Source organism: Protopterus annectens, chromosome 13.part0 (assembly GCF_019279795.1).
Source record: "Protopterus annectens isolate FY-2018-M chromosome 13.part0, PAN1.0, whole genome shotgun sequence".
Lineage (NCBI taxonomy): Eukaryota > Metazoa > Chordata > Ceratodontiformes > Protopteridae > Protopterus > Protopterus annectens.
Window position 1 is genome coordinate 385540880 of NC_056747.1, and position 24456 is coordinate 385565335.

At 42.8% G+C, this 24456-nt stretch overlaps 1 protein-coding gene across 3 annotated transcripts in view; it reads right to left on the reverse strand.

The window, feature by feature from the left end:
- PWWP3A (PWWP domain containing 3A, DNA repair factor) overlaps positions 1–24456 on the reverse strand; it is a 705148-nt gene that overhangs the window by 242388 nt on the left and 438304 nt on the right. For all 3 annotated transcript variants that reach the window (XM_044054007.1, XM_044054008.1, XM_044054006.1), the window contains 2 exons: positions 15807–15877; positions 14733–14818 (listed from right to left, as the gene is read on the reverse strand). In XM_044054007.1, coding sequence (XP_043909942.1) covers positions 14733–14818; positions 15807–15877 — 157 coding nt within the window. The remainder of the gene's footprint in view (positions 1–14732; positions 14819–15806; positions 15878–24456) is intronic.

Sequence of the window (24456 nt, forward strand, 5' to 3'; positions counted from 1 at the left end):
GGATTGAGTGTACATCAGTCTTTACTTTGTGAGTAGCCATGTTATAATAGAATTGAAATAACTGACAGTATTAACTGTTTGGCAATAATTTGTACTAACAATTATTAACGATACAGTAGTACGGTGTCAGTTTGGTCAGCTGAGAATATTTCACATCAGCTATATGGCATTTCTGAAGGCCCATGACTGTTTTTTTTTTTTTTTTTGTTTTTTTTAAGTCTGTTAATGAACAAATTCAGGCTTGAATTTGTTCATTAACAGAAAAAAAAAGTCATGGGCATTCAGAAATGCCATATAGCCGAAACGCATGATATCTTTAGAGGGTCATTTGCATGTATCCCATTATCCTCTTTTACAACAGGTTTTAAGGAATCACACAGTGAGAACTTTAGCTTGGCTAGGATTTTCTTGTATTTTTTTGACATTTTTTAGGATAGGAAAAATGGTTTGAATGTTAATTTGCTCCCAGCAGCAAGCAACAATCATGTGCGAGGAGGTGCTGCATAATCACCGTTGAGCATCTCAGACAGGAGAGAGCCCACTTTCTTTCTCCCCTGGCTGCCTGTCGTGGTTTATATTAGCTCTACCATGTCTTACTTATATTTTAAAGAATCTTATTTACTTTAGGTATTTTGTATTCGACTGCCTGTGATAAAACAGCCACTGTATTTTCTAAAATTTCTGCTACACTTAGGAATTGGAGGATGAAAACACTTAAGTGCAGTCTTCTCTCTTTCACCGTTTACAACACAGGGAGGGAGATCAACAAAATGTTCCTTACTTATGAGTGTACTTAAATTAATGTAATCTTCAGGTAGGGAACTGAAGCCTTAAGCCAGGCACACCTCTGTTCCATAGTGCCTGTGGCTACAACCCTAGCACAGGCATTCATGGCATTATTGCATGCTTCTCCACATTTTGAAGAGAACTGATTCAATTAAGAAATAAAACGGTCAGAGACTTATCGTCTAGTTTACAGATTATACCCTTTATTTGTTTCAGGAAAGCTCCATATGTGTTCGACAGTCTATAAGCCCCAATTCCCATTGTGGACAAAGTGCTCCTCTCATGCCAGATCAGTCAAGCACCCTGCCTTCCTTAACACGGACGACTGATGCATGCTGGGGTCAGTTCTGACCTTTTTGCTGCACTCCTGGGCAATACAGCAAGATCTGCAACTGCATTTCTATATAACTATCTGCATTTTTCTTGAAACTTTTAAAACTGATCTGGCTTTCTTAGACCGTAGCTGGCAGCAGGTTTGGTTCAAGAGAGGTATTTTTAAAGGCTTCTCTACACCCAAAATCCCTTGATACTGTTAAACATATAAAAGCTCTTTTGTGATAAATTTCAAATTGCTCTCTCTTAGGTCTAAGGGTTCCCTCAAAGAAAATGTACTTTGCAGGGGAGTCTGAGGAGTTCTGCATTATCATCATGTGTGTCACAGACTGCAGGGGAACAAAACTGGTTTGAATAAACCTGGTTCTCCTCTACATCAAATTCAAAAAGTCAGATAACTCAGGTGGGGGAAGAGTCTGTTCCCCTGTTAATCAAAACGGCCATCTTAAAAGAAGAAAGCTCAGATGCAGCTAGAGGAAAGAGGCTGACTGTTAAGTAGCCACATGCTCTTCAGCTGACAACCTGTAATGAAAACAACTGGGATCCAGGGGTAGGGCAGACAGCTGCTAACTGAATGTCAACCCTTATGCAAGAAGTAAGGAGGGCCCAAACACTACTTTTATGACTGGCTGCAAAAGGCAAAATGGAAAGAGCTCCCCATGACTTGCTCAGTAAGTAACAGTTGAATGCCCTGTTGAGATAACAGTCTTTGTGAAACTACTGTATAGAGATTCAAGGCTGAAAAACCCAAGGACATTTGGTGACTAGCTACTAGCTTCTAGCTTTGAGGAAGTAATTTTAGTCCTGATGCTTGGCTCTGGTGGGAAGCTGCAATCCCTATATTTTGTCTCAGAGGGGGGGGGGGGGGTCAAGACAGAGGATGTGTAAATGGGCCCAGGAATGAAGTAAGGTATGCCTACATGGAACACTTATCTTCAGTCTGTGCATGATGGGGAAAGGATGCTAATGCCATGTACTCCCCCTCTCCCCAACCACATGCAGACTCTAACAATCAACATTTTGCATATTTCTGGTATGATGATTTTCTTTTGCAGATATTTTGGGCTTAAGCCCACTAGGAATGTTTCTCCAGCTGGGTGAGGGGTAGGCATCTTATGGTCTAGATGAAAATGTATAGTGTTACTAGAAATAGCATGAGTAAAAACCTCTTTTGCTCCATCTTAGGGCCCAAGTATAAATGTTTCAGGTAAGAAAGAAAATGTCTCATCCATGCTTACATGGCAAAACTGGTTTCTACTAAGCAAAACAGACACAAAAATAGAAATCTTTCAGAAGAGGAGTTTCTCCAGCAATCATACTGTTTTTCCCCAGGCACACCTTTCAGTAAAATTCTTCCAAATAATCTAGCATAACTATTACAAAATACAATGTCAACCATTAACAATCTTAACCTACAGTTTTGTTCTTCTTTCGGCTTTTCCCAGTTAGGGGTCGCCACAGTGAAACTCCGGTCCGCTAATGATTGGCAGTAGATTTTTACGGGTGCCGAGGTGCCAGCTCGATGCCCAACCTTCAGCAAAGGCACGCCCATTCTATGCATGTCTTTCGAATGCCACTCTACCACGGGGAGGACATGCAGACTCCACACAGAAGGCGCTCCAGCCGACAATCTAACGGGAGAACCTCTTGCTGTGAGGCAACAACGCTACCGCTGCACCACCATGCCTTATTACAATCTTAACCTACAGTAATTTAGCAAAACTGCTTTCCAAATGAGGTACATACTGCTTAAAGGAGCTAATGGACAGGGATTATTGCACAAAAAATGTTATGTGAAGAGGATTCTACTCCCAGGATGTTCTATAGCTCAAGGTACAGCTGGATAGAGGTCCGTCATCCCACAGATAAATTCTCACGTACAAATTCAACTGCAGCAGTCATCCTTATGAAAACATCCCCTTGTAATGCTGTTTAATCAACTGTTGCTGGGTCATAGTCCAGTTGTTCAAAATATTATTAGACAGAAATCCCTGAAGAAAGCACTACAAGCACACAGTAATGGAGTCCATAATTCATATATGCTAATCAACTGGGATGGCAGATCTCTTGTCACTCACAGAAGTTCTTCCACTTTTCAGAGAGCCATCAGAGATACTGAAGGCTTCCTGATGGCTTTTGATCCATACAACCCCCTGCTAGCACAGTGCAGTAGAATCAGAGGATATAACTCAATGGGTATACCCTGTATGGAGGTGATGTTGCCCCAACTTGAGGGAGGACCTTCCTTAGCCTGCAAGGGAGGTTTTCTTTAAAGCCAGGGGATGGGTTACAAGAATCCCCATCATTACAAAAGAAAGCATCACTCTACAGTCACCTCTCCCTTGGCCTTGTGAATAAAGCAGATGAGGTGAAAAGGACTGCCCCACCAAGGTGGCAAAAAAAAAAAAAGGATTCCAGGATGCCCTTCTTTTAAAAAAATTGTAGTGGGGAGGGATATCCCTGAATTCTTAATAGTAGGAAAGGACTAAAAGAGCAGTTCAGGACATCAGCCAGCACATTCACCACTCCTGGAATATGAACTAAACATGATGCCTCTACACCCACTAAAAGACTAACATCTTCCTTGCACAGATGGGTGGTATGTGCATGTCTCCTTTGTTTACACACCAGATGACAGTCTGGTTAAAGGATCAAATCAGGAAAAGTTTGTCTCACCATCCTTTCTACAGCCTTGATAAGCAGAGCTCTTAGTTAAAGCTGGTTAATGTGGATTCTTCAGTAGGGAGGGGCTGTATTCCCTAAACAGTACAGGAAATAATGGGGGCTCCCTACTTCACCTGTGAACAATCCATTGCCAGACAATGGAAACTTGTCTGGATACAAAGGAAGCTACACACAGTATGTCTGGTGGGAACAGTCCTCCAAGCAACATTCTGCTAATAAAGGTCTATCACCAAAATAAGACCTATACAGCCACTGGCACGACACAACTGTCAGGTGTCTGAAAAGCACCAAGAAGGATGCAGCCTCCATTAAGTCCAGTGGGTGGGCGTAGAAGAGTCAGAACCTTGAACAACCAGTGCTGATGCTGAAGTCCAACTCTACTCCAGTGAATGCTGTCCTCTGAAACTCATTCTGAAAGAACTTCCCCAATTTTTGGAATATACAAGGGTTTTTTACTATGGCAGTGCCCAAGCCAGAGATTTTACTAAGCTGTTGGAATTAAATGAAAACACGAAGGGCTGCCTTGCAAGTCCGCTGAAAGCAACTTCAACTTTGCCAAGCACCGTCTGCAGATCAGAAAGCAGCAGTACTCCATACAAAAAGTTAAAACTGTCCAGAACAGTATAGAATCAATGGATCTACTTCTCCTTACCGAAATCCCACTTCATCGAACTTCATAATGATGAGACAAAGTTGCTGAAGATGTAGTTTCACAAACATCCGTAACACTGTAAAATGACTCCAGGAAATGAACCACTTGTCCAGCAACACTTCAACAAGAAACTGAAGCAAATCAAATCCACCCAAGTGGGGGGCTTCACCCCCTCAACTAAATATACAAACTCCAAGATTGCACTATAGTAGAGGAAAAGGGCAAAGTTCACCATGGTGGCCAGGTGGTTCATTTCCCTCCCAGAGTTATTTTATGGTGATCCAGGTGTTCATAAAACTACATCTTCGGCAACTTTGTCTTGTCGTTATGAAGTTTAACGAAGTGGGATTTCAGTAAGCAGAAGTAGATCCGAAGGTACAGCTTTGAGGGCCCTGGACAATGTACGACAGAAAACTATGACAGCCCTAGAAAATGATGTGCAGAAAGATGCTCATCATGTCCACTCACAATTTACATGTGCCTGACAGCAGGCATAGGACCCCAGGAGGGCAGCCAATCAGAAAAGGCAGTTGTGTACACGTACCATAAATGTAGATGTTCGAGTGTATTCACTGTTGCAGTCATTACATTTGGGTAATCTGGTGGCAGGTCGGCCTGATTAACAAAGTCTTGGGTCCTGCGTCAGTTGCTGTCCCTTCTTCCATGACGTCAGGTCGTCAGGGGTATAAAAACATGCAGCCGGCGCCAATACATCAGTTTTTCTTGCCCCAGATGTCAGATGCCCCCCAAATGGGGAGCAAAATGTGTGTGTGTGTATATATATATATATATATATATATATATATATATACACACACACACACACACACACACACACATATATATAAAATAAAACACAAAAAATATACCTCCAAACAAAAGCAAATACACCAAAAAGGCTTTTAAGCATAGTAAAAGAAAGGAGAGTTATAGTATGAGAAAAACGGGGCTGGAGGGTGGGTAACCAGGACTGCAACAGTGAATACACTTGAACATCTACATTTACGGTAAGTGTACACAACTGTACTATGTTCTTCATGTTTCGCTGTTGCAGTCATTACATTTGAGTAGATTCCCAAAGCTATGGTTGGGAGGATGGGTTTTATACAGCATTAGGAGCAGCTATAAGGCCCTGCAGGACAGCAGTGGAAAAGCCAGCTCTGGATTTAGAGAAGAGAGGTAAATGGTAATGTTTGGTGAACGTATGAACTGAGCTCCAGGTAGCAGCTTCTAGAATGTCTCTGGTAAGAACCCCTCTGAGAAAGGCTGCAGAAGCAGATGCAGTCCTGGTGGAAAGAGATCTGATCCCCTTGGGGATAGGTTTACCATGGTGCATATAGCGGAAACAAATACAATGGCTTATCCATTTGGAAATAGTCTTCTTTGAAATAGCCTTTCCCTCTGCCCCTGCAGCAAATGCCACCAATAGTTGTTCAGATTTTCTTAGAGATTTTGTCCTGTTTTAGTAAAATACAAGTTATCTGTGTACATCCAAATGAATGCAGAATCCGCTCAGCGTTCTGTGGATTGGGAAAGAAAGTTGTCAGATGAATGGTCTGATTAAGAGCCACACTGGATACCACCTTAGGCATGAAAGATGGATTGGTCCTGAGAGACACCCTGTCCGCATGAAAAATAATGAAAGGCTCCACTGCCACAAGAGCCTGTAATTCAGAAATCCTTCTAGCTGAAGTGACTGCTAAAAGGAAAGCTGTTTTCCAAGAGAGAAATTGTAGGTCTGCAGTAGCAGCTGGCTCAAAAGGAGGGAGAGTGAGTTTTTCCAAAACAAAATTGAGGTCCCATGCAGGAGCTGGTGCTCTCCTGAGAGGTCTTAAGTTTTTGGCCCCTCTGAGATGCTGCTTTAGCCGAGGATGAGAGAAGAGGGGAGGTTCTGTGTTGTAATGAGCTGAAATGGCAGAGGTATGGATTTTTATGGAAGAAAAAGATAGGCCCTTGTGAAGCATCTCAGTTAAGTATTGCAGAATCTGAGGAATATTGGGCATTGCTGTGCTTATTCCTTGTGACTGGTTCCAGGCACAAAATCTTTTCCATTTGTTAGCATAAGATTTTCTAGTACTAGGCCTTCTAGCCTCCAAAATGACATCCATCATAGGTTTGCTGAGGGATGCCAAAGGTGAAATTAGATGATTAGCCACACTGCAAGATTCAAAGTTTGGAGCCAAGTGTGCAGAATTTGGTAGTTCTGCTGAGACTGTAGGTAAGGTGTCTGAGGCAGGTGCCACGTGACACATTGCGCAGGAGTGGGTACCAGTACTGACAAGGCCAGTCTGGAGCAATTAGAATAATTTTTGGTTTGTCCTGTCTGACTTTTAATAGAACTTTGGAGAGCAGAGGCATAGGGGGAAAAGCATAGACTGATAGGTTTTTCCAGCTGAATGATAGAGCATCCACTTTCCATGTTTTATGTGATGAATTCTTGTGCAGAATTTGTACAACTGACAGTTCTGGGGTGAGGCAAAAAGATCTATGTCTGGGCTCCATTTGCATGTCAACATGTTGAACATTTCTGGTTCCAGTTTCCATTTGTGTGGGTCCATACGATTTCTGTTTAGTTCGTCTGCCAGAGTATTTAGCTTTCCTGGCAGGAATTGAGCTTGTAGTTGTATTTGGTAGGTCAAGGCCGTGTTCTACAATGCCATGGCTAGTCTGCAAAAGGGGTAGGAATGTGTACCCTCCTGCTTGTTTATGTACCACATAACTGTGGTGTTGTCTCTGTCTTTATCATTAATTGTCCTGGACGAAGGTTGTCCTTGAAGGCTGTCGGTGCATTCTGTACAGCTAGCATCTGTTTCTGATTGATACGAAGGTGCATTTGATTTGGGCTCCATTTGCCTTGAATGCATTTTCCTGCCAAATGAGCCCCCCAAGTATAGTCTGATGTGTCTGTAGTCAAGGTTTGGGCGGCAGGGGGTGGAGAGAATCACAGTCCCTTGTTTTGGTGGCAGGCCTCTGCCCACCATAGGAACTCTAGTTGCAGGCAAGGTATGATAGGAATCATTGTTTCCAGAATGTGACAATGTTGACTCCATAAACTTTTTAAGTACAACTGAATTTCCTCATATGCAGTCTTGCATATGGAATTAAAAGAATGTAGAAGGCCATGAACCCCAAAGCTTGCAAAATTTGTCTTGCAGATAGCAGGGTTTTTGTGGCCACCTGTTTGAAGTAAGTCACCAACTGAATTTGCTTTTCTGGAGTAAGGCAAGTCATATGGGTCAGTTGTATTCAAGCTTGCACCCAGGAGTGTAATGTTTTGACAGGGTACCAGTTTTGATTTCTTTTCGTTTATGGTGTGCCATAGACAAGTTAGAACCCTTTTTACAAATGCCAGATGCTTTAGAAGAATGTCCTTGTTTTCTGCCTAAATTAGGCAATCGTCTGGGTATGGATATATTTGAATATTTCTTTGCCTGCAAAATGCAATTACTGGAGCCAGGCACTTTGTGAAGACCCTGGGCGCAGTAGATAAGCCAAAGGGCAGTGCAGAGAACTGGCAATGCAAGTAGCCTGCTTTGAAGCAGAGGTATCTTCTGCAAGATTCCCTGACTGGGATATGCAGGTAAGCCTCTTTTAAGTCTAGAGTTACCAACCAGGCATCTTTGTGTAGCATAGGTAGTAACTGTTGAAGAGTCCGCATCTTGAATTTTGGAAAGTCCAGAAATGTGTTTAGAGTGGATAAGTCCAAAATTAGATGCCATGATTTGTCTTTTCTGGATACCAGGAAAAGTCTTGAATAGAAACCTTGTCCCTTTTCCTCTTCTGGTACTGGTTGAATAGTCCCCATATTCATAAGGGACAGAACTTGTTTCTGGGCCTCTGCCCACTGATTTGGGGGTAGGTCTGGCCATCCGTTTGGGATTGGCAACGTGTGGAAATGAAATCTTTATCCCCGGGATACTATATTTAAAACCCATTTGTCCTGGGTAATAAGTTGCCAGTTTAGTGCATGAAGTGCCAGTTTCCCCCCCAAAGGGGCAACTAAAAGGTAAGTGCTTGGTGACTGTAGAGGGAAGTCATTGAGACTGCTTACCAAAGGGAGGTGTGCCTTGTTGTTTCCAGATTTGGAGGTGGAAGCACCCCATTGTTTTGTTCTAAAAGCTCCTTGTGACTGAAACCTGGAGCCTTTGGAATGTCTGGGTTTGACTTGAGCAGCTCTCGAAGGGACTGGAAAGGACCAGTTCTTAGTAGGTCAGTGCCTACTAAATCTTGGAGGTTGCACTTGTAAGAAATCTTTCACCGTTTGCATAGATTTAGCTTTATCTTCCATTTTTTTTAACACTTCTTCAGCCTTATTACCAAAGAGACAGTCCTGTTGTAAAGGAGCATCCAACAATTTTGCTTTAACATGGTCAGGCGGAGTTTTCTCTGAGTCAAGCATGCCTTCTTAGCACAAATCCAGTTACAGCAGCCCTGCAAGAGGCCTCTAAGGAATCAAAACCACATTGCAAAGTATGTTTTCCAACTTGTTCAGCTGAATGTAATAAATCTTGTAAACCTTTATTTTCCACACAGTCAGAGATTAACATCATTTTCTGTTTAAGTAATCCCATGAAATGCTGTTGATAGTTAAGCATATGAAATTGACAGTTTAAAGCCCTGATTGCCAAGATTGCAGAAGTGTAAACCTTCTTACCCCATCTATCCAGCGCCCTGGAATCTCTATCAGAAGGAGTAGGATTTTTAGCAGTAGAGGCCTTAATGCCATTGGGACCCTGAGAAATTGTTTCAGGATCAGCAATAGGGTTTTTGAAAAGGAATTTGTGGGAGTTACGAACCCTGTAGTATCTGTCTGGCTTACAAGGAGCCGGAGGCAGAGAATCAGAAGCCATACTAGATTCTGAAAAAACATAATCAACAATGTCTGGAACAGGAGGTATAGCCAAAGGCCTATGCTGAGGAAGAAGAAAATCCCCAAGTCTCTTTTTAGTTTCAGAGAAATCCTGGCTTTCCCAGTGGAAATGTTCCCTTAAGGTATGTAAAGTTTCCCCAAAAGAAAAATCCTCAGGGGGAGAAGCAGAAGGAATGGAATCTTCTGCATCAGAGTCCTCATAAGTAGGAATAGACAAATTCTGTTCATTACACGAGTCAGAAGAAATAGAATCCTGTTCAGAAGATTCATAATCAATGTCTTGCCTAGGCCTCTAGGAAGGAGGGGAGGTGGATGGCTACCCCTGCTCAGAGTAATTAAATCTTCAGCCATTTTGATAATTTGTTTTTTAGGCATAGGGGTCTGCACATGTGGCCCAGGCGTCGGTGTTTTAGACATAGATTTAGGTTTTGGCCTTAGTTTTGAAGATGGCGTCTGTCTAATATATAAATCTGTAGGCCTGAAAACACCCTCAGAAGCCAGTGCCTGCACAGCGTCTCCGGACCCATCTAAGGTAGAGACATCTGCGGGGGGCTCCATAACTGAAGCATCTCACGGCATACCGGACTCAGAATGGGTCTCAGTAGAGGCCTGCGAATCAAAAGTAGCAGGTATCAGGGGCTGCAAAAGCGCCTCACTGAGTACCGGCGAACTGGCGACTGGCTTAGGAGAAGAGCTGTCTTTTTCTTTGCGTTTTTTAGGTATTCCGGTAGTCGGATTGCTAACCAACGAAATTTCTGGATAATTAAATCTTGAGCCAAAATATTTAGAAGAAAAATATACAGACGTTTAATCGTGCATCGATTAAATTTAGCACAAAACTGACAGCAAGGTACGTTGTGGTCAGGGCATAGGCAAGGAATACAGTACAATGAAAATCCTTATGAGGTATTTGCTTCCCACAAGTAATGCAATTATTAACTTTTACTGACATTGGTAAGGAGCAAGAAAAAGTTTCCCCAACGGGGTACTTAGCTTTTAGTTGAAGACTTCGGTTCTGAAACTAGAAAATGAAAATTCAGGAGTTGGCCGACCGGCACTTGCGAACTTCTTCTGCTTCGGGCACTGTGCGGCAAGACAGACTGATATAATGGCGTTGGCTGCATGTTTTATACCCATGATGACCTGACGTCATGGAAGAAGGAACAGCAACCGACGCAGGACCCAAGACTTTGTTAATCAGGCCAACTGAGGGCAACCTGCCAGGAGATTATCCAAATGTAATGACTGCAACAATGATACACGAAGAACATCCTAGACAGTGAGGCTGTATAACTCATGGGGCCCAAGATGGAACAGGAAGTCTTCCATCATCTCTCGAACCAGAAAGGGCAAGGAGTTAAACCCCTTGTTTTGCTCAAGAGGAGGAACAGGAACAAAGTCTAGACCTACCCAAGATCTCTGCAGATATGGCTTAGTCTCTGAAGCACACTCTGAGGGACGATGTCCATAATCATGTTTTAGAAGACATAGTTTGTGAAAGCACTATAAGCAGGATGAACTCAAAGAGCATAATCTTCCTCATGGAATAGAATTAAAGACTTCAGCTGCTGGAATCACCTCAGACTTAGCTGGCACAACTGGAGACCAAAACATCTCACTTTGTGGTGCCTCTTAATTCTGTAAGGTTGGCATCTTCTTTACTGCTGGCCTGCAATAAAAGAAAATGTGGGAGCCAAGAAGGGGAGTCAGAGAAGCTTCACATTGGTAAGGATCTGCTGCCTTCTTTGGAGCTCTATCACATTTAAGTAGCCCTCCAAGACCTGGTAAACTACAATTAAAATGAACTGAAGCAAACGGTCATAAGAGAAGTAATCTTAATGAGGGCCTCTATGGTCATCTGACACTTCTTTTAGACCCTAGGTATGGTTTCATCCCAAACTTGGCTTAACTTGCAAGATGTTCAGCATGTGAAATGCTGTTGAACATTGGCTATTGGGGCACTAATGTTCAGACACACCTTCCAAATGCAGCATGGGGATAAGAACTCTTGTGTGGGACCCGCCATTGCTAGAAGTCTAACTTCCTTCAGAGTGCTCCCCTATATGCAAAAAGATAGGTTTCACCAAATGTTAAAAGATCTGCCCGATGCTGGCCTACCCTGTGGGCCTTGATGTGGGGGCCTCAACGGACCATTATCAAAACTGGCCAATGAACCCTGCTGAACCAGAGCACTACAACTACTAAGCACTACTCAAGGTCCTCAAGGACCATTTTCCAGGTGTATACTAATCTTAGTTAATTTCTGGCTGCTCAAAATTATGCCTCTTTGGCCCTCTTCAAAAGGAACCTTGACAACTGGATGGGAGAAAGGAAATTCACCCCGGGGATCATGTCAGTCGCCCTGCTAGACAGAGGTCCAGGGAGGTAAACATTGTGGGAAGAAATAGCCAGGGAATTGTTATGGCTAGGCTTGTATAGGCCCCTAGGGCCGATAGCCTAGTACCAACCTATGAACCTATGGTGAAGGGCAGTCCATGTATCCTACATAACAGGACAAAGGATATTTTCATTGTTTTCATCTTTATCAATTTATTTATTTTTTTTTTGGAATTAATCTTCTGGAAAAGTGTAAATCAAAATTTGGTAACTCAACTGAAAGCAAATAAGCTACCTGGAGACCCATGTGTTATCAATGAGATTCTGATCCTGTACCCTACTAAATGCAGGAGGAAGATCACGGTCAAACCAGGGCTCATGCCTCATAGTACATACTGGGTGCACATGACTTTATGGTTGACAGTCTTGTGCCCAGGAAAGAGATCCGTTATGGTCAATAATCCTAGTATCCAGCGTCTCAGCACCAAGGATCATGGAAGGAAAAAAAATGTTCTTTGCTGAGGTGCTTAACAAAATGAAATCACCTTCAGCTGAAGATCAAGGATTCTATGGTGCTGAGTTTCAGGCACAAGCAAAAAAAGTTATCAGACTGGTTCCACCACAAAGCCTGATGTTTTCACATCCATTAAGAAGACAAGAGTATATATTATGGCCTGTAGAAATACGAAGCCTTTCATAAGAAAGCTAAATTCTTTGGCAAGAGTCACCAAATCAACAATGACCCAGAGACTGAAGTCACCAAGTGTAACCAAGTGCTGGTGATCAATGACTAAATCAAACTGGAAATCGATGAACTCTTGTAGGACTATTTGTACAACCTGCTGGACAGCAGACAAGAAGTCTACAGTTTGCTCCTGCAACAAGGACATGTTAAAAGGAATTGGTCTGCCTAAACGCATTCCGAGTTAGGTGTAGTCCATGGCCATTACAAACTGCAACCTTTTCCCTATCCTAGGTCAATGTATCACAAAGTAACCTGGCCGACCGAGGACTGCCTGTCGGCAGGAAGAATCCTACAGTGATGACTACAACAGTGAAACACGAACATCCTGGAGAAATGGCTGAGGCCAAATAATGGACAAAAACACTTCCTCAGACAGCATGGGAAGTCCTTCTGATGAGGAGAGTAAGGTCAGACATAACTAAGTTGGTTAAAAGGAACAGTCCCTCAGGATGATGGCATAAGGCTGACAGCCTCTTATGCTGCTCACTTTGAAACCAAAGCAAACAAGTCCTTCCATCTCATCCTTGAGGAGAAGGGAAGAGCTGGAATCCCAATCCCACAAGACTGATGAAGTGGTCCAAGGCAAAAGCAGGGAGGCCAACAGCCCCCACCCCTCCGAAGCACCGCTGATTCCAACAGTCACCATGAAGTGGAATTTGGGCAAATTTCTCCATTCCACCCAGGGAACTCCAAGGAATCAGCAGAGGCAGAGTTTTCTCCGCATGCCAATGGTGAAATACCCTATCAGCACACCTGACACAAGTACCAGGAGAGGACCACACCAGGTCTGTATGAGACTAACCATCCCATAATAAAAGACTAGCAGGGGACACTACTCCTGTGCCTAGGATACCTGCATAGCCTCCTCTTCCTCATAGAGATATATCAAGTCAGTTAGGGGAGCAGACCCTTAAATAACACAGAAAATGAGAATAAATGCTTGGCAAAAAGAGAAGGCTAAAAGCTTCTGGCTAAACAGTTTACTCTTGTCAAAAAGAATACAGCAAACGCTTATCTTGCTTGCTTTCATGGAGAAAAACGGCTAAGTCAACTGATGCAGGTACATTCCTGTAGCTGCAACTTTAGCCACGGCACTCACCTAAACAGGTCAGGCTGCACAACAGTTCCAGGAGAGAGTTGCAGCAGTAGATTGAGTAAACCTCCAAGTTTGTAAGACAGCATGAACACATCCCGTTCTCCATGGACAGTCAAATTACTCTGGGCCTAGGTACAAAGCAGAAGTGCAAATGTTGCAATATCACTAAAGGAGGCATCATCTCCACAGGGACCTGGAAGAACTCAATGACACTAAAAACTTTGTCCGCCTCAAAAATGAAAACTCTTCTACCTCACTTCCTCAGAAAGTCATGGAGAAAACAACCCTGAGCCCCAAATTATGACATCTAGATTCTCCCATGGTTCACAGCACCTCCACCAGATAAGTCCACAAGAGTAGGACAGCCATACAAGACCTGCATGTTGTCACAAAAGCTTGCCAATGTTGGTGCAAGATGAGGAAATGCCTGTGCCAGCCCACTCAGATGCATCCAACAAAAATCCTTACGAGTCAACTCCTGTACCTGTGGCTCCAGACCTCACATCAATAGTTTAAATGGGAACAGAGCTGGGTGGTACCTCTGTTAGACCTCAAGTCCCTGTTAGAGATATCGGACTACCGATGATCTTCACCCTGTGAAACACCAGACAGACCACAAACCACATGGAACCACTTGGATGAGGCAACAATCGCAGAAAGTCTCAAACTTTTAGGTGAAACTTTAGCCTACCTACAAAGCAATGACAAGGACTTTCCCTCCCCTTTCGTAAAGTGCTTCCTACGACTTTTCAAAAACCAAAGGGCATGCAAATGATGGAACTTTCACCCACATTAACAAAGCTCAACTTAAAAACCATCCAAGCACCAAAACATAATTGAAGGACATGAGATACAACTTTACTTATGTAGTTGATGTGTGATGACATACATGATGTACACTGTCATTGGTATGCATCCATCCATAGCAAGGCAACTTCCACCCAAAAATGACAAATACTGATCAGTGAAAATGATGAACTTTGCAATACGACCCACATCAAGGAATGTCCTCACACACAGGTTTTACAAAGGCATCCAAACTGCTGAAGTTTACCAGAAAAAAAAAATGATAATATCGCTGAAATACTGGAAACTAGGAAGGCTGGTTTTCAAAGGGTCGTGGTCTAAAAACAGGTTGGCTAGAAAAAGGGGAGCAAACATGCTCAGAGCTGCAGTGTGTCTAAGTACAGAATGAAAACACAAACAACAAAGAATATGAAACTCTCACCCTTTAATGTCCTTTTTACCCTCTGACAAAGCATCGTCAATAAATACTACGCTTGCCTTTTTTCCCTTCTTTATAACACGCTTCACCTATTGGAGGAGGGGAAAAAAAGATGAAAAAACAGCCTGCAAGACTAGTTTCTATAACTGTAGACATATGTTTCTGCATACATTCAGAATAAGCAGATCCTCATTACCTCCTGAGGGGTCGGGCAGGATCAATATCATAGTAATTACAGCCTGAAAAAGACCCCAGTGATGGGACCCGATTAATATTAGTCCTGTGCTAATTACATACCAGATAACCATTGTGAAACTTTGCAGTGAAGTTGATATTTATCAATTAAAGACAACACCTGGTCAGAAATATGTACATTATGTCTGTTGTTCTGGATATCAAAACTTGTCAAATCACTAATCTTATGCAGATACAAGCTGAGGAAAGACTTGTGAAACACTGAGCAGTAGAAGGCTTAGGAAACAGCTGTTTTGACTTTACATTTTCTCTTGCCCATTTATTACCATTTGGTAATAACAGAAAGCTCCATATAGTTAATGGTTTTCTTCAGCTGTTAAAAATTACAGACTGACCAGTTCCTGTTCATATGCGATATATTCTATAACAATCTTGTTATTACAACCTACTGATTCTTCTTCCGCTTCAACTAAAATTACATGACTTTTATGCATATAATTCCAAAAATAGCATAACATTTAAGTCATAGTAGCAGAACATTTAAGTCATAGCTGGCAGACAATTTTCTGCTTTCAAAACCATAAAGTACTGCACTCGCAAACTGCCCTGCATTATTCGACCATGTACTGGGAATTAACCAGCATCTAAAGAAACTCAATATGGATTCCATACTCCACCTATCTTCGGTCTTACTTGAGATCCAGGAAAGGTATCATGACAGGACTCAAAGCAAGGCTGAAACTAGCTATGGAACAGAACATTCCATTTAAAACAGTAGTCCTTCACAGAACTCAAAGTAACTGCCTGGGAGATGGAGAAAGAAATACAAATAATTAAGCAAGTGCAAAAATAAACAGCAAACTGAGTACTAGTAAAGCTTACCACTGCTGGCCAATATGGGTACTTCTGGAGCTTACACCAAACTAAATTTCCATCTGCAATTGCACAAGGCTCTAAATGCACACAAAGAAAAAAAACACACAGACATAAGTGCTATTAAACACACTCCATCTGAATTAAGGGCGGTCATTAAATGCTTCAAAGTCAATGACTGTCCAATCGGTTTTCATTCTGTAACTAGACATATACTGACTATTTTACAGCATCTTCTCCGAATGCTTTTAAAAGCCCCTCGTCATCTATGGATTTCTGAATATTACTCCTTTAGTACCACCTGCACTATACCTGGCACTAGTGTAGCCAGTAACCATGATGTCATGCCCATCCCCAATGCAGACTCACAGAAGATGAAGTGCAAGTTTCAATAAAACAGCAGCACAGAACTAAGAACATTACGTAGCATCTGGATATCAGTAGATGTGCAACACTGGGGGCATGGGGTGGTATACGCTGAGCCACAAAGAGCAGTAACAGCGTGCGACTACACAAAACAAATGACGGTCTGGTAGGATAAAGGGTAAAGACTATTGCAGTGTTAGATGCTGTGCGATTCTTTTCCCACAAACAAACAAACCAAAAACTCAGACACGAAGTACCACTGTGTAAAGAATTCTAATCACCACCCATAACCATAACCACATTTCACCATATGCCCTGAATACTGACTGCACAAACTTCTAAATTACATCACTACAAAAAAAATCATTCATACTTATTTGCCACAAAATTCTGTATCCCCATTAGACAAGTTCAAAGGGCAATAAGGAAAGTTGTACTACCTACTGTATAAACAATCCTGCTCTGGTGACATAAAAAACACAACCCTGGAACTGTCTCACTAACTACTACCGCCTTCCAACAATTGTACCGCCTTCCTCCAATAATCGTAGTCATACTAAAAGTCCTCAGAATTGCCTGCATTAATATATGCAGCATCAACAACCGACAGGTGAATGTTGAAAGCAAGACATATCATTGCATCATCTAAAACCTGGCTCAAGGATAAATTCTGCAAGTCCAACCACATCTGTTCAAACTACAACATTAAAACAGACAGCAGACCGGGCAATAGAGTTGGTGGAGGCACTATGCTCCTTCTTAAACTATGCTCATCTCTACAAAATTACTGAAGTCAAGTCCTCCTAGACCACTTAAGACAGGGTCCCTAACTGGATCACAGTACCTACCACTCGGGTCACACACATTTATACATAGGTTTGTATATCCCACTGATCACAGTACCTACCACTCGGGTCACACACATTTATACATAGGTTTGTATATCCCACTGATCACAGTACCTACCACTCGGGTCACACATTTATACATAGGTTTGTATATCCCACTGATCACAGTACCTACCACTCGGGTCACACACATTTATACATAGGTTTGTATATCCCACTGATCACAGTACCTACCACTCGGGTCACACACATTTATACATAGGTTTGTATATCCCACTGATCACAGTACCTACCACTCGGGTCACACACATTTATACATAGGTTTGTATATCCCACTGATCACAGTACCTACCACTCAGGTCACACACATTTATACATAGGTTTGTATATCCCACTGATCACAGTACCTACCACTCGGGTCACACACATTTATACATAGGTTTGTATATCCCACTGATCACAGTACCTACCACTCGGGTCACACACATTTATACATAGGTTTGTATATCCCACTGATCACAGTACCTACCACTCGGGTCACACACATTTATACATAGGTTTGTATATCCCACTGATCACAGTACCTACCACTCGGGTCACACACATTTATACATAGGTTTGTATATCCCACTGATCACAGTACCACCACTCGGGTCACACACATTTATACATAGGTTTGTATATCCCACTGATCACAGTACCTACCACTCGGGTCACACACATTTATACATAGGTTTGTATATCCCACTGATCACAGTACCTACCACTCGGGTCACACACATTTATACATAGGTTTGTATATCCCACTGATCACAGTACCTACCACTCGGGTCACACACATTTATACATAGGTTTGTATATCCCATTCTCCTCTACTATATCAGTTTTACAGCAAACATTAGGTAATATGTTTTCCAAAGGTTTCTAAAAAAATTGTATTATGTTAGGCAACTGTAACATAAATGCATCAGGACCAAACAACTCAACAAAATGCTACATACACAGACCCTTGATCAGATGGTACAGCAGACCACTAGGCCCAATAATCCAACAAGAAAAGCACTCTATCCTGGAACTTATAACTTCACATATAAAACAAATATGCATTAACATCAATATACTGTACAGTCCAGTTCCATCAATGACCACTTCCATTTCTATCCTATCACTCACTCAAAACTAAGAAGGACCCACCAGAAACAAACAGTTACTGACAAATCCTTTCCACCAAACACAACACCTACTCTCCATAATCTCGTTTCCAACACAGATTGTTCAATATTTTACAAAGATCCTAATAGTGCCTGGACAGATTTCCTTACAAAACCTTATGAAACATCCAAGATGTACTGCACCCCCTCACTCAGAGACCTGCAACAGCATAAGCGTCCTTGGCTGACATAGTATTAAAGAAAAAAAATTAAACAACGGGAGGTCACATGGAAATTATGGAATAGGATCATAGGAAATTAATAGGCTAATGGCCCTAGGGCCCTTATTATCCTAGCCAAGTTCTACCCTCATTTCCAAGATCAGCACCTAATGCAAGTTTCCAAGGATGACACAGGTGGAACCCCCCTCCCCCCAGGTGACTTTATGGTTACCCATCCAATCGTCCAGACTGTGTTTGAAGACAGCCAATGAGGTGTTCTGCTTGACATGAAGTGGGAGTCTGTTCCAAAGGTGTGGTAACCTCTGGAAGACAAATCTGTCCCTCCAGCAGGTTCTATTAATGTCACATACCAGGTTAAGGTCTTTAGAGCGAGTAACCCGTATACCATTTGACTTGCAGATATGTAGCATTTCCAATAAAGTACGGTCAGAGATTACCTTATATAGAAGGCAGAGATCGCCTCTGAGTAGTCTGTATGAAACAGAATAAAGTGACAGTGATTTCAGACAAAACAGATAGAACAGATGCTGAAGACCTTGCATTTTTCTTGTGAAGAACCTTTGTGGTTTCTCTAACTGCTGCAGGTGGTTGGAAAGGTATATACCACAAGGGGCGTTGTACTCAATTATTGGCCGAATGAGGGAAGAGTACAGGGAGGTTATAACTTCTTTTTTAGATTCACAGGTGTTTACTATGCTAATGACCTCAAGGGCCTTTTTAAGCCTAGCCATGCATCCCAAATCTCTGATGAGTTCTGATACCCTTAATGAATGTAAGCAGGGGTTTGGGAGAGGAACCATTTACAGGTTACCTGTGTCCATTAAAATACATACGTGCCACACCAGGGATGAATTTCTGTTTTCCCATCCAATTGCCCAAGTTGCACTTGAATTGGATTAGGCAGGAACTCTACTTCACATGGATGGGGAGCCTGTTCCATAGATATGGTAGTCTCTGGAATACATACCCATCTCTCCAGCAGGACCTATTTATATCACAAGCAATGTTTACGTATTTAGAATGGGCAATTCTTCTGGAGGCAATGCCCTTACTTATGAAATGAGCAATATAGAATGCCCTTCTTACCACTGTGGAGATATGGTGATCAAAGGTAATGTTGATGTTAACCGGTGTGCCCAGGTCTCTCACCACTGAGTGTGTACTTAGGGTGTTCCTATTGATGTGGCAGTTATCAGGAAAGTACAGTTGTGTACCTACCATAAATGTAGATGTTTGAGTGTATTCACTGTTGCAGTCATTACAATTGGGTTATCCTGCTGGCAGGCTACCCGCAGTTGGCCCGAGTTCCAAAGTCTAGGTCCAACGTCGGCTGCTGTCGCCTCCTCCCTGACGTCAGTGCGCCAGGGGTATAAAAGATGCAGCCGAAGCCATTTTCTTCAGTTTTTCTTGCCCCAGATGTCAGGTGCCCCAAAAATGGTTGGCTACATTATGCCAATAAGCATGCACACACAAAAAACAACTTTTCCTTCATCTACAAGCAAATACACCACATAGGTTGTGTAGAATAGAGAAGTACAGAGAAGTCCCAGCAAGGAAAAGGGGGATGGAGGGAGGGTAACCTGGACTGCAACAGTGAATACACTCGAACATCTACATTTATGGTAGGTACACAACTGTACTATGTTCATCGTGTTTCACTGTTGCAGTCATTACAATTGGGTTGAATCCCAAAGCTAAGGTTGGGAGGCTGGTGCTAAATAGGATTAGGAAAGTCTATCAGGCCCTGCAGAACTGCAGTGGCAAAGTGTGCCCTGGATTTAGAGTAGAGAGGTAAGTGATGGTGCTTTGTAAAAGTATGCAATGAACACCAAGTTGCAGCCTCTAAGATGTCTTTTGTTGGTACTCCTCTGAGGAAGGCTGCTAAAGTGGCTGCTGCTCTGGCTGAATGTGGCCTAATGTCCTTAGGCCCTGATTTGCCATGCTGAGAATAGCAGAAATGAAATTTTAAGCTTGTTTCCTGCCTTTCCTGTTAACTGGTATAGACTGTTTGTAGGCTTCTGAGCCCCCAAGCCCTTCTGTGTTGGAGGGAAGCCTTCTAGCTTAGTTTTTTTTCTTATAACTAGCCAGTTTTCTAGTTTCAGCACTCAAATCTGTTTCTTTGAACTCAGCACTTGTTCAGAACTCATTGTAAGCACTACATAAGCAGCAAAATACTACAGCACTCACCTTTCCTCACTTGTCTAGTGGAAAGCAGTTTTTAGTACTTAATAAATAAGCACTTATCCAGGCATGTCTAAGGGTCAGCTCCCAGTGATTTATCCTGTCTACCTGATGAATCTGGGCATCTTGGGGCAATGCAGCAATTGCCTCATGTACACAGACAACCCTCTCCTCCTACCTCCCAACATTACAACCTGTGAGAGATGCACTTATATAGCCAAACTGGAAGCAAAGCTCTCTTCACCCAAGACTGGACTAGACAGTCAACAGGAGAAGGTAAACAATTGCACCACACCACACTCATCACATAGTCCCTCAAAACCTACACCACCAAAATACACACATAGAAACACAAAACACACACCTACATTCGCGGAGGCTCTCAATAAAAACCTGCCAAAGCATCAGGGACATCCAAAGCATAAACGCAAGCAAACTCCACCCCCCAACACAACCCAAATGACACACAGTACACAAAACTCAGTGTGCCACTCAACCACAGCCCATAAGGCATAACAATGTACCCAACACTCTAGTCATAGGTGACTCTATAGTCAGGCACACTGATGTTCTACTCACTAGACTAAACAAGGAGAAAGTTACTGTCAGGTGCCAGGATCCGCCATATAATGCATGCACTCAGGTCACTCCACAATAAGTACAAATATGACACTGTCATTGTCCATGTTGGTGTGAATGACCTGAGACGTACCTCCCTGGACTACATGAAAAAAGACATGGAGGAGCTCTCCGATCTTGTATCCCAGGCAGGTATGACCCTAACCCTGAGTAGCATCCTGCCATCACCCAGAATGATACCACAGTACAAGGACAAAATGATCGACTTCAACAATTGGCTAAGCTTCTGATGTCATTCTAAGGGGATCCAGTATTTGTCTGCCTGGGACGACATGATCGACAGTCCATGATGCTTTGCCAGAGATGGCCTGCACCTGTCGCCCTTAGGATTCCGGATACTGGCTAAGGCTCTTGCCACCTCTATAGTGCCTTTTTTAGGCAAGGTTCAAATGACAAATTCACCACCGTAACAGGTACAAGCAAGCAAAATCTGAGGGTAATGCTACTCAATGCTAGAAGTCTAAACCTCAAAATGCACTCACTCGAGGCACTCCTTAAAATGGAGAACATTGACATCTGTGCAGTGACAGAGACAGTACAGTTTTGTACCTACCATAAATGTAGATGTCCGATAGGTATGCATCTGCAGTCATCACATATGGGTTGTCCTGCCTCAGGCAGCCCTTCGGTCGGCCGGATTCCAAAGTCTGGGTCCGGCGTTGGCTGATGTCGCCCCTTCCCCGATGTCAGAGTGCCTGGGGTATAAAAGCATCAGCCGATGCCATCTTCCTCAGTGTTTCTTGCCCCAGATGCCAGGCGCCCTCAAAGGAAGGCTAAATTTGGAGAAATGCAATAAATTCCAAACATGCACAGAAATATATATGTATGTATGTATGTATGTATATATATATATATATATATATATATATATATATATATATATATATATATATATATATATATATATATATATATATATATATAAAACAAATACACCATAATAGATAACTCCGGCTAGCTATGAAAGGGAAAGGTACCCAATAAATACCAAAGAGGGGAAAGGAGGGTGGGTAAACCTGACTGCAGATGCATACCTATCGGACATCTACATTTATGGTAGGTACAAAACTGTACTAGGTCCTTCAAGGATGCATCTGCAGTCATCACATATGGGTAGAATACCATAGCCAATCTGGGGGTGGAGGATCTAGGTAAAGGATGATGTAGCTAAAATGCCCTGCAGGACTGCCGTAGCAAAGCCTGCTCTGGATCTGGAATATAAAGGTAAATTGTAATGCTTGGAAAATGTATGCACGGAGCTCCATGTAGCAGCTTCTAAAATGTCCTTGGTAGCCACCCCTCTTAAGAAGGCTGTGGAGGTGGCTGTGGCTCTGGTGGAATGAGGTCTAATGTTAGTTGGCACAGTTTTTCCATGAAAGGAATAACAAAAACGAATGCAATTCCCTATCCATTTTGAAATTGTCTGTTTGGAAATTGCTTTTCCTTGTGCACCAGCAGCATATGCTACCAACAGCTGGTCAGTTTTTCTGTAGCTTTTAGTTCTGTCCAAGTAGTAGCGCAACTGTCTGTGTATGTCCAGGGTGTGCAGAAGTTTCTCCCCTTTGTTTTGTGGATTTGGAAAGAAAGTAGGCAGGTGAATAGCTTGGTTTAATGAGACCCTGGATACCACCTTTGGCATAAATAAAGGATTGGTTTCTCAATGAGACTCTGTCCTGATGAAAGATAACAAATGGCTGTACTGCCATGAGGGCCTGTAACTCAGATACTCTTCTCGCTGAGGTTATGGCCAGAAGGAAGGCGGTCTTCCAAGACAGGAACTGTAGTTCTGCAGATGCTGCTGGTTCAAAGGGAGGCAGAGTTAGTTTTTCCAAGACAAAGTTAAGGTCCCAAGTAGGCACTGGAGGTTTCCATGGAGGATTGATGTTTTTAATTCCTCATAGAAACTGTCTTAGAAGAGGATGAGAAAAGACAGGTGGATCAGTATTGCACTCTGCTGAAATTGCTGAAGCATGAATTTTAATGGAAGAATAAGACAGGCCATTGTGGAGCATTTCTGCCAAGTATTCCAGGATATGTGCCATGTTCATCACTGTCACATCTAGTCCCTTTGTGGTGCTCCAAGTGTGAAATCTTTTCCATTTTGCTGAATATGCCTTTCTTGTGGAAGGCCGGCGAGCTTCCATGATGATATCCTTCACTCTCTTGGATAGCTTATCCTGAGGAGAAGTCAAGGTATTTTCCAGGCTGCTAGTTGCAAGGTTTTCAGGTTGGAATGCAGAGTTTTGTAATTGTGCTGTGTCAGGAGAAGTGGCCATAGAGGAAGAGGCCATGGTTTCGTGCGTGACATGCTCTTTAACAGTGGATACCAGTGCTGTCTTGGCCAGTCCGGAGCTATTAGAATCACTTTTGGCTGCTCTGTCCTGATCTTCAGTAAGACCTTGGTCATTAATGGAAGAGGTGGAAATGCATACACTGTTAGAGTTCTCCAGCTGAAAGATGGGCCTCCACTTTCCATGCTTGTGGGTGGTATGTCCTTGAGCAGAATTTCTTCAGCTGATGATTGTGGGGGGAGGCAAAAAGATCTATGTCTGGCCTTCCCCATGATTGTGTTATCTGTAGGAAGATGTCTGGGTGCAGCATCCATTCGTGTGCACCCATGATATTTCTGCTTAAGCTGTCCGCCAGTATATTGTCTTTTCCTGGCACAAACTGGGATTGCAGCTCTATATTGAGTTTCAAGGAAAGTTCCCATAGATTCATTGCCAGTCTGCAAAGAGGGTAGGAATGGGTGCCTCCTTGCTTGTTTATGTACCACATAACTGTGGTGTTGTCTGTCCTTATTAGCAGGTGGCCTTGATGCAGAAAGAGTTTGAAGACCTCGATTGCATGTGACACTGCCAGCATTTCCTTTTGGTTTATGTGCATGCGTAGCTCCTTTTGTGACCATAGTCCTTGAATACATCTGCCCTCCATGTGTGCTCCCCAACCGTGGTCTGAAGCGTCCGTTGTGATGGTTTGGCTGGCTACTGGCTTGCTGAAGGGCAGACCCCTGTTTGACTGGCTTGCTTGAGCCCACCACAGAAATTCCTTTTGGAGGCATGGAATGAGTGGGATCAAATCTTCTAAGCTGTGACTGTGCCGAGTCCATAAACTCCTTAGGTACCATTGTAGTTTCCTCATATGCAGCCTTGCTTGTGGAATCAGAAGAATGCAAGATGCCATGTAACCCAGAGCCTGCAGGATTTTCCTTGCAGTCAGCTGAGTTTGTCTT